At 50.7% G+C, this 18388-nt stretch overlaps 1 protein-coding gene across 4 annotated transcripts in view; it reads left to right on the plus strand.

The window, feature by feature from the left end:
* The window catches only part of TMEM131 (transmembrane protein 131), a 220321-nt gene that overhangs the window by 200861 nt on the left and 1072 nt on the right, over positions 1-18388 (plus strand). For 3 of the 4 annotated variants that reach the window (XM_082427225.1, XM_082427228.1, XM_082427227.1), the window contains 10 exons: positions 194-331; positions 2919-3094; positions 5505-5632; positions 10837-10961; positions 11167-11316; positions 13839-14004; positions 14874-14995; positions 15099-15195; positions 16055-16152; positions 16865-17025. In XM_082427225.1, coding sequence (XP_082283351.1) covers positions 194-331; positions 2919-3094; positions 5505-5632; positions 10837-10961; positions 11167-11316; positions 13839-14004; positions 14874-14995; positions 15099-15195; positions 16055-16152; positions 16865-17025 — 1361 coding nt within the window. The remainder of the gene's footprint in view (positions 1-193; positions 332-2918; positions 3095-5504; positions 5633-10836; positions 10962-11166; positions 11317-13838; positions 14005-14873; positions 14996-15098; positions 15196-16054; positions 16153-16864; positions 17026-18388) is intronic. The other variant, XM_082427226.1, reaches the window with a different exon arrangement.

An 18388-nucleotide genomic window follows, 5' to 3' on the forward strand; every position in this document is an offset into this window, starting at 1 on the left:
TGGCAGGGTGGAAGGTATAAGGAGACACAACAGGAAGATGGGGCCGTTACAGTAGGCCAGGCCCAGGTCAAGTCCTGAGCTGAGGAAGTGGCAGTGGGAGTGAGGTAAGAAAGGAATTAGAGGTTTTAGAGGTAGAATCCATTTGAGTGACTACTTGATGGTGAAATTGGGCTGTTTGGATCATTTCATCCAGGTGGCTCGGAATTGCCCAAATTCAACTCTGTACTTCGGGTACCTTTCCTCCTGAGACTCCCACGGGATATACACACGCAGAGGTCACGAGAAACCGGAAACAAGGCAGCCGATCCTGTGCCTGCAGTGCCCAGCTCAGGTCTCATAAATCTGTGTGGAATTTACAGCCCAAGCCAAGGATTCTCAGATCAGCCCAACATTCCAGTCCCCAAGAGGGCTTGTTGACACCGATTGCCGGGTCCACCCCCAGGGTTTGGTTCAGTACACCTAGAGAGGGGCCTGAGAATTTGCATTTCCAGCAGGTTCCCAGGTGATGCTGATTCTGCTGGTCTGGGAAAACACCTTAAGAACTGAGGGGCCCTGAGGAAGAGACCCGTGGGAACAAGCTTGCCAGTGGCAAGAGGGAGACAGACGCCACCCCCGAGCGTGCAGCCTCGCAGGGAGCAGGGACTGCTTACGGGTACACGTGGGCCTGTCCTCCGTCTGATCCACTCAGATCATTAGTCCTTTCTCTGGGGAAGGAGCACTCTCTCCTCTCCCACCAACTTTTGAACTTGGGAATAGAAGCAGCAGAAGACATCATACATGACAGTGAGGTAGCCACCAGCCTGGGTGGTTGGACTGATGCAGATACTGTAGAGCAGTGATCCTCAGCCTGGCTGCATGGTGGATCCACCAGAGTAGCTTGTTAAAAATATACCCACGTCCAGGTCCCACCGAGAACCGCTTAATCAGAATCTCGCGGGGTGGAGCCCTGAGCAGTGTTCGTTAAAAGCTTCCTAGGTTGTTCTAAAGTGCAAGAACCATTATTTTAGACTGAGAACCCAAAAGATGTTTCTAGGATGTTTAACTCAGTTTGGGACATTTTAGGTTTGAATTGCTTATGTCAAATTAATTAAAGTTCAGCCCCAAAGGAGAATATGAAAGGAAAGGGAAGAAGTTCCAAGGGCAGATTTCCAGGGAACGCCAGCCAAGATGAAGCCAGGTGTCAGAAGAATCACAGTACCGGAAGAGGGTGATGATGTTGGGGTCCAGCAGGGACAGAGAGGGGGATAATCCAAAGAGTCCAGTGGAACCGAGAGGTCTTGTAGAATGGGAGGTGCTAGAGGTCACCCGCACTGACAGTTGGGCTGTTGTCAAAATCACATTCTGGAAGGTGCTGGGGACAGACGGCCACGGGCAGCATATTAAGAAGTCAGTAAAAAATGGGGATTTGGAGGTAAAAGTGTAAACTACTCTTTCATGAAATAAGATTTTTTAACTAACTACTGGTTTGCTGTTTCCTTTTCTCCTTTATTTGTACATCTATGGCTTCAAAATTTGAGTCCAGTTTTTTTTTAAAAATAACTTCCAGATCTTTTCTATTTATTAAGGAGGTTTCAGGTTATTGTGAATACAGATTATTTATACAGATAATGCCTCTCATCCAGTGAACCTGAGCATGATAAAAAGGTATAATTTCAGGTGAGAAATGCATTGCATGGGGGTTTAATGTCGGCCATGCGGGAAAATTTGAAGTGCTTTCAGCATGAACCGCTAGACACTCAGACTCTGAGAAATCCGAGGGCTCGCAGGGCCAGAGCAGGACAGGCTCCTTCCCTTCTGCCACAGCCGAGAGGACTCTCGGCGTTATGTTACTGGTGTTCACGGCTGTGTTCCCAGGACACACAGCAGTGCCTGGGAAACGGCAGGCGCTCAGATGCGTCGAGGGTTGTTTTCTCATCTGTCTTGGGAACATCCACATCTTTTAAAATAATAGGACTTCCCTGGCGGTCTAGTGGTTAAGACTCTGTGCTTCCAATGCAGGGGACGCGGGTTCGATCCCTGGTAGGGGAGCTAAGGTCCCACATGCCACGTGGCCAAAAATAATAATAATAATAAAAAATATAAAATGCTACGGTTGAAAAAATTAAAATAAAATAATAGGCTTTTCGTAGCTCTGTTTTACCCTCTGTCCATCTGTAACATTAGCTGGTACTTACATACCTGGCACTGTCCTAAGGGCTTCATGTAGTTCCTCATCACAACACTGTGAGGTCGTCTCCCCCAGTCTGCAGATGAGAGGCCAAGGTCACGCCGCTAGTTAGGGATTTGGACCCAGTTACTGGGGTTCTCAGCACCGTGCAGGTGACATACATGCAGCTCAACCCGTGTCACCGTCAGGCTCCCATCTCCAGAGAGATTTGAAAGGATCTCTGGTTTTCACGTCTGTGACTTTTCAAAGCTGCATCACCTCCGGGATATAAAAAAGTACAGGTGACCCTTGAACAACAAGGGTTTGACCTGCATGGGTCCACTTATACATGGATTTTTTTTTTTTCAGCAGTAGAGACCGCAGTACTACACAGTCCATGGTTGGTTGAACCTGCGGGTACAGAGGAGCCAACTCTAAGTTATACACCGATTAACCCCCTGTAGTTCAAGGGTCAGCTGTCTTCTGAGAGGCGTACAGATTTGTCACAACTAGTGGGTTTGCCAAAGCTCATGGAACTGTACACTTAAAATGGGTGTATCTTATTGTATATAACTCACGCCTCAAAAAAGTTGATTTTTTTAAATATTCTAATCGAAAAGTCAAACGTGATTTCGAAAGCTTTAGAGAAGAACTGGAGTAGAGAAAGAAACAGTTATTAATCAGAGTTCAGTCTCTTCAAAAAGTTTTAATAGCTTTGTTTTCCAAGCTGTTTAAAAGTCAAGTGTCCTTTTACATTGATTGTCATCCCCAGGGAAAGGAAAGCCTCTTCAGCGCAAGGTAAAACCACCTAAAAAGCACGAGGAAAAGGAGAAGAAGGGAAAGGGGAAGCCCCAGGAGGACGAGCTGAAGGACTCCTTGGCCGAAGACGACAGCTCCTCCACCACCACAGAGACCTCCAGCCCAGACACAGACCCGCTCCCCAGGGAGGTAGGACGGCCCGCAGGGCAGGGGTCACACACACTGAACGCGCTGCGCTCAACACGCGCACAAGCCCGAGGGCCAGTGCTCGGGAGTGCACAGGCGCGGCCAGGCAGTCACTCCCTGCAGAAGCGCCACCGCGCTGGGCCTGAATGTCTTCACTTCCCCGGGGAACAAATTAGGAAGCCTGCTAATAAGGTGAAATAGAGATTGGAAACACAGCCTGAAAGTTAGGGACCATCTGGAATAGGAACGACTCTGGCTCATGCAAATTGTTTCAGACTTTAAGTATCCAGAGAGGATGAGGAGGAATTCTGTCACTTGGGTGGATTATAGTGGCCGTGTCCTGCCGCATCACCGCTGCTGCAGTGGGCCCCGGTAGCAGGTGGCGCAGGGGCTGGGACCTCGGCACGCCGGGAGGCCGCCTCCTCATCCTCCGCTCCCGGGGGTGGGGGGTCACGAGCATCAGGGCTAACACTGCAAAATGTCCAGACACCGTGGCCATGAGATAAATGGAGGGTAATGTTACTCTTGTGACTGTGTCAGGGAGCGTGAGTTATAAGTGGTATGCATGCAGAAAAGTGAGGGCGTACTTCTGTTTCGGCATTTCTATTTTTAGATAACTGTATTTCAAATTTAAGATGATCCAAATAGAGCCTTTAATATTGTAGAGCAGAATTCTTTTTCAGCGGTAATCTAGTGGCTTAAGAAATCATTTCTTAAAGATATCCAGCAGTGTCATCCACATATATTAATTTTTAAAATAAAATGTACACGTGACACTTTCCGGGCAGCCGCCCTCCCCTGTGCATCCCTGACGTGTGGCGGGTGCTCTGGGCCAAATGTCAGGGTTGGGGCGGGCGTTGTGTCCCGTACCTCCTCTGTGACAGATGACTGCAGAGGAGCAGAATGCCAGCTACTGATCCCCGAGTGGGGTCCCAGCCGTCTCTGATATGAATAAGCGTTTGGAAAGCGTTCTCAGCACAGACTTGCTCCACAACTTTGCCCCACTTCCTTTCTGCCTTTCCGGCATTTTCCTAACCACTCCTCAGCGGACCCCCTCTGTGCACCCACTGGCATCATTCTCCCTTCTCTGCTGTTGGTTTTCTCCTGGTTGTCCCATCTCCTGCCCTGTCATTTGCTTCCTTACAGACACAGCTCAGGACTGGCGGCCTCCGTGCCTGTTACCCTTCTCCCGGCTGAGCAGTCTGTAGGCCTCCCCCTCAGCACTCTTGCGTAGAGCTCGTGTGCTCTTGTCTCTTTGTGACTGATCTGTTTGCCAGTTTTGTGCATTTTCTTCCCAACTGGATTTCAATCTTGGGAGGTCATTTTCTCTTGGATGTATGCCTTCTCCAACCCTATTCTACCCATGCGTTCAGCAGATACATGTTGAGTACCTGAGTGCTGGGGGCTTGAGAAGCAGCCATGGACAAAAGAACCAGGTTCTTGTCCTGCAGGGGCTCACGGTCTACAGAGTTCTTGACCAGTCGGGTGTTCCGGAAATACTTACTGCATGACTCAGAATAGTCTCAAGAGGTGTATGGGCAGGAGGCTGTTTTACCCTTTCTCTGCAGTTAGATAGATCGGTCTGTGTGACCTGTTAAAATCCAGGCTGCTGGAACCGTGCAGCCGGATGCTGTCGGGTGGACGCTCATCTGCCCTGTGTTGGGAGCTCCCCCCATACCCACAGCTCTGCCCTTCGGCCGGGTATGTCTTCCCCCGATTGGCCCTGTGCACCCTGAACACAGAACCAGGTTTCTGTTTTATTCATTTCCCATCTGTGCTGTGTGTGGTCCTTCTGCGCGTGAGCTGTGCACGCCCGCTCCACAGGCGGCTCCCGGGCGGGGTCACCGGTGCCTGAACGATACCTGCCCTGTTTAGAGACAAGCCCCCTGGGCTCACGCCTGGGTGTTGCGGCAGCATCACCTTACTCTGAAACGCACGGTACGGTCTCCGTGCTCACCTGGTCGAGGACCCAGGGGCAGCACTGCTCTGAGATGCAGCTGGGCTGTGGCCTTCTCAGGCCACATCGCCAGTCGTGTGTAACTCTGTATTGTAGTCCTGACTTAACTTTTCTTGTACAAAAGGCAAGGTTTTGCTCCCCAGTGCTTAAAAACAAGAAGCTACCCGTCTGTTGCTACCACTGTCAGCACCCACCCCAGTCAGGATATGAGTATAAGTTAAAGTGACATTCGTTCTAACTCACACTCACCAAAACATAATTTATAGTAAATCAAAGACTGAAAAATTGACAAACCCACAATAAAGAGAGATTTGAAGAAAGGAGCTTATCATTTTTATACATGTGATGTGTGTATCTACTACATGTTTGGTTTTGTGTCTCTGCCTTCAGACAGGACTATATCAGGCATTTTTGTTAATCCTTCTCAGCAGTTGTGTCAATTTTTTTTTTTTACAGGATACAGAAAAGCAAAAGGGAAAACAAGCCATGCCTGAAAAACATGAGAATGAAATGTCTCAAGTGAAACAGAAAAGCAAAAAACTCTTAAATGTTAAGAAAGAAATCCCAACAGATGTGAAACCCAGGTAAGAAAAATGAGTTCAGAGAAATGAGGTATGTAAAAGAAGTTACTGGTGAGAACCAGGTAATGTTTTCGTTTGCTTGGTTGGTTTTTAGGGGGTTTTTTGCAACAGAAGCTGCATACCTCATGACGTTCCTCTGGGGTTTTTTCTAATGCCCAGTGTTCACTGTCTCTGGTGAGGGACAGCCACATGCTTCCAACGTCAGAAGTATAAAAGGCAGAGTTAAAGCTACTTGTGAAAATGGAGGAGGAAAATGTAGGTTGGTGATCTGTTTCCAGGCAGAGAGCCGTTTCACTTCTGCACAAAGATGGCCTTGGTGGTTTAGCCGCAGGTACGAGCATAACTTCTCTCAGCTAGAGCTCTGAGTCTGCTCACTAACCCAGAGCTGCCATTGGGATCTAGAATTCTGGGCTGTAAAACTTGGGAGAACTTATTCTTAACCTTAAAAAAAAAACAGTGCTCAGGGCAGATGTGACTACCAGACAATTCTGCCATGACGTAGCTCCCGTCCAGTTCCCGTGGGGCAGGTCCTGTTGGGCCTCACAGGGAGGGCGACCTGCAGAATGTTGCCCCAGGTCAGTGACTGAGTTGAACTATTGGGTTATTCGTTACCAAGTTTACTTCGTACTTTCACTAAACTTTGGGTCTGCCTAGTAAACTAATCCTAGTTTCAGTGTGGTTAATAATGCCCTTTCTAGCTCACCATATAAAGTGGCCATCTGCGTGGAAGCCAGTACTTGCCTTCTTGTGTGGTAAGTGGGCATCGACCCAGGAAGTTGAGGGAATTAGGTATAAATTGATAAAGGAAGACATTTATCATTAGAATTGCCCTTAGCTGTGCGGGTCTGTTCTTACTCTGATTCTAGGAATAAAACTTGAGCTCTGCAAAAACATCAATAAGCTAGACTCTGCCCCTAGATTATACAGTTTAACCCGACAGGGGCCGTCTGTTCTGTAGAACCAGAAGCTAATAAGAAATTAGTGATTACTGCAGTAAAATTTAACCTTGTCCCTGAACTTACGAAATAACACAGGATGCGGCAGTGATCAGTAACAGAGTATTTATACCTAAAAGTTACCCTTTTGTGCAAAATGTCAGTTTAAGTGACCTAACCCCACGATTCGTTGAGAACGATCTGACCCAGTTAGAAGCAATGTCAAGTGGAGTAACGGCTGATACACTTGAGTCTCCCCTGAGAGGAATCAGCCTGAGGTACTTTGGTGCTAATGCTCTGGCACCCCAGGACAGGAATTAACCCTCGTCTAGTGGCTAGGGATTATTCTTCTAGACCTTTTTCAGGCTTAGTTGACTGATCAGATGTTTTAAAGTAAATGAGGCTAAAAAATCCAAATTATGAAAAACCCTAGTTTCTACATATGCTGAGATTTTGTGAGAATGGACAGTCATGCTCTCATTCTTATGATCATAAATTTTAAAACCCAGCTTCTAAGAATTATCTTAGTGAAACCATATCATAGGTGGCTGTCACCAAATCTGCACTGTTTATTCTCCTTGATGCCTGAGGTCAGTATTTTTAAGACAGATCGTACGTACATGTTAATCCTAACTCTCATCCCTCTTCCATTGATTTCTGTCATATTGATTTTTTTATGAAATAAGTTGGCCATTAGCAGATTTGACTTTGAAAGTTTGTAAACGACTCCACTTGATGCCCCTGACTTTGCAGGGATGTTGAGTTTACTGGTAAACCCAAAGCCAGAGCTGCCCGCTCTCCAGCCCCCGTCAGGAGGCAGTTAGAGTAGTTAACTCATGTCCTTTTGATGTGTAGTTAACAGAGAAATCATTACCAGAAGACAGTTTAAGCAACGTGCTCTAAATTGTCTTTTGTAACTGGAGAAATCTATATCAACCCTGGTCTTCTCATCTCCTGTATCTAACCTCTTTAAACTCACTGATCTTGTTTTGTGTTTTTCTGGATTCAGGGATAAAAGTATTGAGTCAGAATCTTTTAGTACATCAGTCAAATTCAGAGTTCAAGACCTTTTTTTAATAACCAGAAAGGTGGCCTCTGAATAGAGCCGTTTGCTGTCTCCACTCGGTTGTGACAGTAAATCCCCTGTGCTGTCCTGTGCTGGTCCCTCCCCAGTGACACCTGACGTTCCTGTCACCTAAGAAGTGCTCTCAGCGTGTTATATGTGATTCCACGTATCTGAAGAAATAGATGCACATTTTTATAAAAGAGATATTAATAAGGCATATATTATGACTTTCTTTTGGAAGATTTATCTGGTGGGGAAAAAGCATTTATATATCAGTTGGCCAAAAAGCTGATGTTCTAATAGTAAAATCTGTGGGTTTAGCTCACATTTGCTTTATCAAAAATTAGTCTTTAAATATTATCAGTATTGTTGGAACATTGTATTATATCACCTCCAGGCCAGAAGACCCAAATCTTTAAATGCTGGAGAATTCATTTTCCTATAAGTAAGTAAGTGGTAATAAGAGGAATGGCTCCGACGTGGTCTTTGCCTATGTAGCCCCATCCTACCTAACTCCCAAGAGTTGACTTCAGCAAAACCACTAGGAGTGTGGAGCAGAGGGTTACAAGGGCAGAGATCTGGTCTCCCCTTTTTTTCCAGCTTATACGCTGTAGAAGTGGGTCTGTAGACCTCCAGAAGACTGTATTTTAGGTCAGAGATGTCAGGGAATGAGAGATGTCGGACACTAAAAGGACTTCAGGAGACCAGGAAAGGCGCAGGGCTCCCTGGTTTAGGATACCAGCTCTCCATTGATTCTTTTGTTTTCTGTTTATCAATGTATGTTTACGTAACTTAAATGTAATAATCTAAAATAAGCAAAGTGTGTTATAGAATGATTGTACCCTCTGTCAGAGTCTGCTTGAACAGCGCATTCGGCTCGGGGCCGTGGGTGCCCCAGTGCATGCTCCGGCCTCCAGGCCCTCAGCACTGGGAAGGCCCTCACCTTGCCCTCAGCTCTCTGCCTCCCCTCTTCCCCCAGGCGGGGGCATGGACCGAGCATGACGCAAGCAGCAGGAAACTCATGAGCGTGCGTTAGCGTCCCAGCGAGCTTTCTGTTCTTCTCTTCTCCAAGGAATCACCTAAATTAAGTTGGCCCTTAACCATTTTATTCAGAAGCCTTAAAAAAGGCTTCTTGGTAGAGATCATCTGGTTTAACTTAGGAAAGTATGAGTCAGCAGAAGTAAAGTAGTTGTCTGGCACCTTTTTTCTTAAAAACCAACTAACTCCACGGTGGTGCAGAGTGAAGCTTTGTGTAGACAGTCCCCAGCCCCACACTTACAAACGACTTGCTTACAAACAGTTCACACCCACCCAGCTCCACCACCACCACTGGGTGTCTCTGTCAGGGGAGCCTTTGTTTTTTAAAAGGTGGCATTTTTAAATAACCCTGACAGTCAGAAGTAGAAGGGCAGACGATGTATAAAACTAGCATTAATAGTCTCGCCCGTAAACAGATTTTTTCATGTCAGTTTGTTATCCCACCTAAAATTCTACTTATGTGGGTTAACCGAACCCTTCGAATTTTTGGCTAGCTCTTACACTAATTCCAAATATACTAACACTTTATTATAGAAAAATTGTGAAATATAAAGAAACAAAAGAATGAAAATGACCTTTGACCTCCTACCTTATAAAATGTTCGTAAAGAGCCTCTGTTAAAATTTATCTGTTTATGAAGTCATGCTTCACGTACTGTTCTGTCATCTGCTTACCTTTTTTTGCTGGGGGGGGGGGGGGGCGGGGGCGGTGCTGGTGGTGCCGTTGGATCTGGAAAGCCTGACCCGTTCTGACCTTTGCACTCTGGTGTGGACCAGCGTGGTCTGTGCCTGGCCCCGAGCCCAGCAGGAATTGGCCGCCCCCCAGGGAGTGCGAACTCGGAGGGGCAGTGGAAGGAGGAGGAACCTGAAGGGTGGGGCTGGGGGCAGAGCGGCGTGTGGGAATCACACGCCCGAGGGCTGGGGCAGGACGTGCGCTACAGTGGAGAATGCCAGACACGTACCCTTTTAGAACATCTGTGTCGACCGGTAAACTTTGTAAGATTTTCGATGAAAAGCAAGCTATTGGCTCAGCCTTAAACTGACAGCTTTGCAGCCATCACCAGGAGCCCAGTGGAGATGCGTGATGATTTTTGGAAGAATTCTCGTCAGGGGCCGCTGGGTTCTGTCCGCTGTGTCCCACCGTTCCCCGGGAAGACGTCCTTTTCCTGGTCTGTGTCAGCCCAGCTCCTGTCAGAGGCCTCCCAAGCCTGCGACTTGATCTTGGTGGGCAGCACAGAAGCAGCTTTGTAAAAAAGGTGTTTAGGGTCCATGTGTTTCCATTGTTCACCAGGCTACTTTATGTGGGCCATCTCCCCAGTTCATTTCTCCTAGAGATTGCTTCTCTCGGCCAATTTTAATGTTTTCTTCATCAGGCTGTGGAAACTCAAAATAGCCGAGGTGCCGCCCATTTTGCCTTGCTGACAGGAAGGTCAGAGCCAATTCATTGTCCTGTTTATATATGTTTATTATGTTAAGCTTACCTCTAAATATTTTAGAAGAAATATACTCTAAATAGATTAATAAAAATAATATTTAAGTTTTCGCCTAAGATGAACCCTGAGTTCAAGAATAAAGAAGAATATTCATCTCCCCGACTCAACCTCCACCTTAGGCAAATAAAGCGGTCCTGCTATTCTGCCATGGGCTCTTGGGGTAGGTCACCCAGGAACTTAGCCCTGGTCAGTACACAGTGCCCGTGAGAAAAATGCGTTCAAGGTTTTGAGTAGCAGAACCTTTGGCATTTCTAAGTCTGAGAGCCTTCAGAATCTCCATATTCTGGAGTCCCACAGGCAGTCTAGCTGCCGGGTGAGACTCACTCACGAGCAGGATGACTGCACTTAGTAGCTGCTAAACGGCTCGTCTGTGCCAGCGGCTTCATACACCTCATCTGATGCAGGGGTTCCCACCCATTGCATACTATTAAACAACGGGCCTCAGTTCCTTGTCCGCACTCAGAATAGCAGAGGATAAATCTGCAAGTGCGCATCTCCTGAACAGTACTGGAGGTGCTTGGAACGCGGCCAGCCCTCAGGACTGTGGGTTGATAATGCCTCAGGAGGCCAAATGAGTAAAAGAAGGTGTTGAAATTGTAGAGGGGTCAGTGACTTCTCCTCTCTACTCTGAAACAAAGGGCTGCGTTTGAATGTTCCACCTGTGATTGTCTTTCAGTTCTTTAGAGCTACCATATACCACCCCTCTGGAAAGTAAACAACGTCGAAATCTCCCAACCAAGATTCCTCTTCCAACTACATTGACAGGTGGATCCAAACCGCGAAATTCCCAGAAAACAAAAGGTATTTTCATTTTGCATCATACAGATGCCCTAACGATTCGTTGTGTTAGTAGTTGTGAGTTGGCAGTGATCAGTCAGTAGTTACCAGTCATAGGACGGCTACGGTTGGGTTCTCATTCTCATTAGAAGAGAATGGGTTCTTTGAAATTGGCCCGAAAGAAAGGAATTATCCTCCATAACAGCCTTCTTTTCTGAATTCTGTACAGGTACAAACAAGTTAGTGGATAACAGGCCACCTGTCCTAGCAAAATTCCTCCCAAATAGTCAAGAACTAGGCAACACCAGTAGCTCAGAAGGTGAAAAAGACTCTCCACCGCCAGAGTGGGATTCCGTGCCCGTTCACAAGCCCGGCAGCTGTAAGTATGGTGACCTGGAGACCACAGGCTCTCCGCACCCACAGCCCACCCAACTCTGGGCCGGAGAACTGTGCGGGGGTGGCCGGGGCACGTATTGCTTTAGAAGGAGACCCAGTGTCTAGTCTGCCGGAGCCAGCTCGTAGCAGCCAGCAAAAGCTGCTGTTAAATAGTCTGCTGGTCGTTAAACTGTTGTAGCTTAATCGGCCATGGTGGGAGTATTTATACCAGAGAAATCAGCAGACGATTCAGAGGGCTAGTAAGCCAGCACCCCAGTGCCGAGTGTAGGGAATGGAAAGATCTGCGTAGAGCGGTGAATCATCCAAAGAAGTACTACCTCCTGAAAGCGTTAACTCAGCAGCCCTTTACCTGACTAGTTTCTCATACATTTACAGTGTTAACTGTTTTTTGTAAAAATGTAGTTTATTCCCAGTTTACCCACATCTTTTCCATAAACCTATGTTAGTTCTCTCACTAGCCTCTTGACCTCGTTCCTCCGGTCAGGCCTGCAGGAAATTGTGAAAGTAGCACCGTCTCCTAGAAGAGGGTGGAGGTCCTCGCCCTCTAGAAATTTAGGACTTGGAACAGAAGACGACAGAGACCAGCACAGTGAGGGCCTGGTGGCAGGGCTTGGGGGGGGTCAGTCCCTTAGGGCTGATTTGTCTACACTCAATGAGGTGTCAGAACGGCCTCCGTTTGACCCATTTGTGCCAAAGGGAAAATGAGGGTTGAGCACCAGGTTTGAGGTGAAGGAGGCTTAGAGAAGAGGGGGTGGTGAGTTGAATGAGGGCGAGGAACTCGGAAACTCGAGTGAGGTGTGAGGTAAGCGCGCACCTTTGTAAATACATACTGGAAAGAGATGCTCCCTGGGTTAAAACCTGCGGCCCCGTAATTGCTGTGAAACTTTCTGGTGCCTTATAGTACTGTGCTTTTGCCTGAGATGAGAGATATAATCCAAAATCCCTGGTCATTCAAGAAGTGTTGAACGAGTCTCTGGGTCGTCCCGGTGTTCGGGCTGATGCTTTCGAGTCCTTAGGTCCCCTCTGAGGTTTTAGCTGGACGTTGGTCCTCAGCTTATACCCTGGGATTGGGGTGGTTCCTGCACAGAGGAAGCTGCGTTCCAGTGTAGGGAATAAATACCATGTGCCCAGGGAGCCGGTTTCATGGGGTTGCCTGGGGCCCAGTGAAGTAAACGCAAGCCCTGCCGGCATCAGCACCGACACAAGCCCAAGGGGTATCCTGCAGGGAAGAAGGTGTGGGCATCAGGTCAGCAAACCCCAGAGCAGGTGAAGAAGGGGTTCTCCACGTAAGCAAGGGTGAGGGCAGGGCGGGTGGAGACGGGTTGGTGGATAGGTGCCAGGACCATGGGGGAGGGGCAGGGAGAGTCACCGGGGCGGGTGCACGGTGGCGCCGGAGATGGGACAACTCTGCCTTCGAAGAGAAGGGTGCTTTGGTGGTGCCGGGCCAGGGCCTTGACACAGCGCGGGAACTCGTAGCCTCACTCAGGCCCCAGCCCCCAGGCTGTTGGGAGAAGCACCCGGTGCTGGAGGGAATGGTCGGGGCAGGGGAACCACCATGCAGAGCCGGCTTGGGTTCTGGAAGTGAGGGGGACCGGCCCTCCCACGGAGGGGGAGCAGAGCAGACCATCCTCACTGTAAAGGCTCGAAAGGCCCGCCAGCAGGGGGCCGGGGAATAGGCCCCAAGCCGGGCAAAGCCTGCTGGGCAGGGAGGAGAAACGAGGGGGACGACGGGCCGGGTGTTGGCCAGGGTAACGGGCGAGTGGGCAGCCGTGCAGACCGGGGGCCCCAGAGGCCGAGCTCGCAGAGGCCGGGCCCCTTCCTCACACTTCGCATCACAGGAGCTGGAGCAGCACCCGGGTGTGCACCATAGGTGCGCGAGGTGGTACCTTTTCTGATACAAGTTGTATGTTTCCATTCGGTGAGTGCAGAATCAGTATTATTTTGTGACACTGAGAGCTTTTCTGTTTTAAATTTTTAAAACAGCTGTACCTTAAAGGGCAGCAGGAATATAGTAGGAGTTCCTATCCTTGTGAAACAGGGACCGGGAGCGGCCCCGCACCAGGCGGGCCCACGGAGTGCGGGGGTCATCCTGGAGGAGCTGGGGGTGTTCTCCTGGGCCCCGCACCTGCGCAGTTCGGACGTGTGTGGAAGCGCAGAGGCTTTCAGGTCCCGGCGGAGACTCCACCTGCCCGTCCCTGAGGGGCGTAGAGAGGCCTGCTCCCAGCCTGAGGTGTGGGAGGGAGAGGACTGCGCCCTCCGCAGGGCCTGCAGAACGCAGCCAGCCAGGAGGTGGGTCACACCGGTGATTCCGGGAAAGGCCCAGAATGCAGAGAGAGACACGACTTGCCTTTTTTTTCTTTAATCAGAACACATACGACAGCTGTAGGTTTTTCTTGTTAGAAGCACTTGAGTCCTGCATAGAACCAGCTAGAACGCCAGAAGTAACCGAAACTGAAGGGTAAAAATCCAAGTATCACATTGAGACCCTTTGTTTTTAACTTCCAGCTACCGACAGTCTTTATAAACTCTCTCTGCAAACCCTCAACGCAGACGTCTTCCTAAAACAACGCCAGACCTCGCCGCCGCCCAGCTCCCCGTCGCCGCCCGCCGCGCCCTGCCCGTTCACGCCCCGGGGCAGCTACAGCAGCATCGTCAACGGCAGCCCCGGCAGGTAGGCCCGCGGCCCCTGCCTGTGCCGCGCTAACCCGGTGCTGCTCCCCGTGGGTGGGAATCCTCGGTGGCCGCAGACGGCCGTCCCTTCTCGCCTCTTCCCTCGGCGGGCTCAGCGCCCTCCCCGCGGCACCACCTTCCCACCCGTCACCCGTGCCCGAGGGGCACCAGGGTCACGCTCTGGGCCAGGAGCATACTCAGTGTGGACTGAAGACCCACAGCAGCTGCGCTGTGGGCAAGGCAATGGGTCTGTGGGTCGTTCCCTCCGACCTGAGGCGGGTGAGCGTAGCAGCGAAAGGGCGGGACCTGGAGGAGGTAGGAGCCGAGCAGGGAGGGCTCCTGCCCGGCAGTGACAGTGACCCCGATGGTGATGACACCCGGGCAGGGGCCGCCTGTTCCCGCACACGCGGCGGCGCCCAGCCTGACCCACGGCCACCCTGCCCGTGTGGGAAGAGGTGGGAGGCCCCGGGCCTGGTGGGCACTGGCCGCCGGGGCCCTCGCACGGGGGCTGCTCACCCGCCCGCACGCTCCGCTCCGCTCCGTCCCGCTGCCCGGCATTCCCTCTGGGACGGGGCTGCCTCCTTTCCTGGCCCCTGCCTCTCTCCCGCACCTGGAATTTTACCTTTCCCCACATTCCTTCTCCCCGGCCCCCCCAGGCTACACAGCCTCAGGCCACAGAGCATTTCCTGAGGCCTGGCCAGGCTCTGTGGGCTGCCCGGGGCTGTCCCCGGCTCCCGTCACCAACCCCGGGTCCGGCCGCCTCGCAGGCCCTGGGACACCTCGCAGGCCCTGGGACACGTGCCCGGGGGCCTCCGCGGGGGGCAGTGCCCACGAGGACTGAGCTTTTCTCTCCTTGCTTCTTCCCTCAAGCGACTCTAAAACAAAGCAGTCAAATGGAAGCAAACACAAACTGACGAAAGCAGCCTCGCTCCCGGGCAAGAATGGCAACCCCACTTTTGCTGCAGTCACGGCCGGGTACGACAAGAGCCCAGGTGAGTGGCTTGGCACTGGGAGACCGGGCGCCGCTGGGCCTCGGGCCTGGTGGAGGCACCTGCAGCCTGGCTGCTTTGATTGATTCGGAGCCCATTGTTACAGGTGGGAACGGCTTTGCTAAGGTTTCTTCAAGCAAAGCAGACTTTTCCAGCAGCCTTGGCGTGCCACACACTCCCGTTGACAGCGATGGCTCAGACAGGTACGCTTGGCCCTTCTTACCAGGGGAAGGCAGGAGGGTTTCGCAGGCCAGTTTAGCATCTTCTATCATATGTGTGCTTCGAGGCGTTTGCCCCTAGGTGACAAGCAGGTGTTTGTTGAGGCGGTCAGGAGCCTCTCTGTTGGGTGGGGCAGAGCCCCGAGTGCGTGCTCCCACCTGGCTCCCTGACGGGAGGAGGGGCCGCGACGTGTCCCGCCCCAGCGGAGAGGGAGGCAGACGTGCATTCCACCTTCTGAGTCTCTTCTGATTCTTCTCCATTATCATGGTTGTTGTGAAAAGGATGTGATCCGATCATTAGAAATAAATAGAAGAACAAAAATGCACTCGAGAGGAAGGACACGGAACAAATTCTAGGCAGTTTATTGTAAATTATTGGACAGGCCACTTCTTTGACCCAGAGCAACCACAGTGGCCTGGTGGCATGCAGCGACTGCCTCGGTTCATTTTCCCAGATAAATAACAATGACAGTAAGATTATAACTGTCAGTAAGTAGAGTCCCAGTTTTACCTGCTTGACACTAAAAGGAAATCCTAGATTTGAAATAATTTTTTAATAAATCTTCCATTACCGAAAGGGAAACAAGGAAGAAACGCCTCTTTTCTCTGCATGACACTTGCTCTGAGCCAGGCCGTCAGCTCGCGACAGGGTAGCCTGGGCTCTGAAGTCCTCCGTGCCTTCCTCCTCTGTGTTATGGAAGGTGTCTCCAGTCCCCACTTCTGCCTGTAATGCGTGAGCCCCCAGCTGAAGCAGCGCCTCCTGTGTGTGAAGCCGTGCGTGATGGATCTGTCTCCACTAACCGTCACATTTCTGTGTGTTGCATTTTCCTCTTATAACGTTCAGCTCGGGTTTGTGGAGTCCCGTCAGCAACCCCAGCAGCCCTGACTTCACACCCCTCAATTCGTTCTCGGCCTTTGGAAACTCTTTTAACCTAACTGGTGGTGAGTGTTTAACACTAGACCCATGACTAATGAGCCTGTGGACAAGGACGGAGGGAGGATAAGGTCCACTTTCACGTGTGGAGGAAAGTACGATGGTCATTTAGTGGACATTTTTAAAGGATGCCTTTCCCTGTATCAGTGCAGTCAGGCGGCAGCAGATGGGCCGACTTCAGGGAAGTGGGTCTGTCCGTGCTCTCCTGGACGGGGTCTGGCACAGCCGCCCAGGTGCAAGGAGGCCCAGCGAGAGGCCCTCAGAAGGGTCCCCTGTCCGCTTGGCACCCCAGCCCGAAGGTGCGGTGGTCTGCTCGATGCTCTGCAGGTCCCAGCTGGCTCGTGTTCCGCAGAACTGACTTAAGAGCTGCAAGAAAGGATTCTGCGTCTGAGATGCGACTCCTGGCCATGCTAGGGCTCTTTATTTTTCTTGCTGTCCAGAATTAGGGGCAGCTGTGTGAATTTCACATTAGCTGTGATCGTCATGTTTGCACTTGACCGTCCAGTGATAGGTGTGGGTGAGGTATTCAGACCGTGTGCTGGGGTCTGGAGAACACCCCCCCGCACCCCTTTTTCCCCGAATGTGGTGGGAGCTGATGGAGGGGGTGGGATGGCTCCAGGTGAGCAGCGGGGGGATGCGGACCCCTGAGGGGATGCCCCACCTGCCCGGGGGAGCACGGCCAGATCCAGCACGGACTTGCCTTTGCTTCCTCACTTCCAGAAGTTTTCAGCAAGCTCGGGTTATCGCGATCGTGCAATCAGGCCTCCCAGAGGAGCTGGAGCGAGCTGAGCAGTGGCCCCTCGTACCTCTGGGACTCTCCAGCGACCGAGCCCAGCCCTTCCTGGCCAGCCAGTTCCGGTTCCCCGACCCACGCGGCCACAGTGAGTCCTGGGCTTGCGCCCCGCCCGCTCACACGTCATCACTGCTGTCACTGTCCCGTGGGTGGTGCTGACAGATACAAATGACAGACAGCAGCTCGGAAAGCGTGGCTTAGCGCTTTCACCATCTCTGCTGCTGTGTCTCCATTTCTGCCAAAGTGACCATCACTCTTCAGAGCCGTGATGGTCAAGAAGTTAGTTACAGCAGGAACAGCTGAGCAGTTGGGGGGTGACGTCTGAATCCTCTCACTTCAGCCTCTCCCGACTGAATTAGACCGCAGGGTGGCTGGTGGCCCGTCTCAGGTCCCACCACCTCCAGAGTCAGACGGTGCCAGAGCTCAGCATATGCCTGATCCCGAGAAGCACCCGTGTCTCGGCTTGAGCTTTTCTAGAGCTCTGTTTGCTTCTCAGCTAAATTGTTCTGCAAAGATCATGCTCCAAAAAAGTGTTCTTACCAAGGAAAATGATTACTGGTTTCGGCTTTTACAAAATCGTGACAGACAAATATGACCCCACTGTGATTACTTCTTCATCCTCAGGAAAACTAAATTAATTAGATGTGCACGGTTTAATGGTAGATATTTTAGCTTCATAGATTCCAAAGTTTGTCTTCACTTGTAATCATTCTGTCCTCAGTTTTACAGTCATCTTAACCATTGTTTAAAACAGGGTCAGTCACGGGGAGGGGTAGGGGGAAGCTGGGACGAAGTGAGAGAGTAACGTTGACATATGTACACTACCAACTGTAAAATGGATGGCTAGTGGGAAGCAGCCGCATAGCACAGGGAGATCAGCTCAGTGCTTTGTGACCCCCCCCTAGAGGGGTGGGATAGGGAGGGTGGGAGGGAGATGCAAGAGGGAGGGGATATGGGGATAGGGGAATACATGTATACATATAGCTGATTCACTTTGTTATACAGCAGCAACTAACAAACACACCATTGTAAAGCAATTCTACTCCAATAGATGTTAAAAAAAAAAAAAAAAAAAAGAAAAACAGGGTCGGTAACTGTTCGAGACTTTGCAGGCCATTATTTCTGGTGGAGCCTGTCCAGCTCCGCCCTGGGTGCAAAGGTGGCAGGGGCGGCTCGTAAACACACCGCTGAGGCCGCGTCCCCCGCAACTTCAGCCACAGAAGCAGGCGGCTGGACGCGGCCCCCCGGCTGTGGTTTGCTGCCCCTTCTTTAAAACATCAGGACCGTCTGCTTAGACTCTGAGGTGGCTGTGTGTATAAAACATTTGTTTTAAAATAACTAAAATGAAAGAACCGTGCGGTCTAGCCCATTTTTAGCGTAACCGTCGCCACTTTACCCCCTGCCTGCCTCCCTCAAGCCTGACGCTCCCCGTTGTGTGTTTTGTTTCGTCA

This window comes from Balaenoptera physalus, assembly GCF_965194825.1.
Source record: "Balaenoptera physalus genome assembly, chromosome: 15".
Classification (NCBI taxonomy): Eukaryota; Metazoa; Chordata; class Mammalia; order Artiodactyla; family Balaenopteridae; genus Balaenoptera; species Balaenoptera physalus.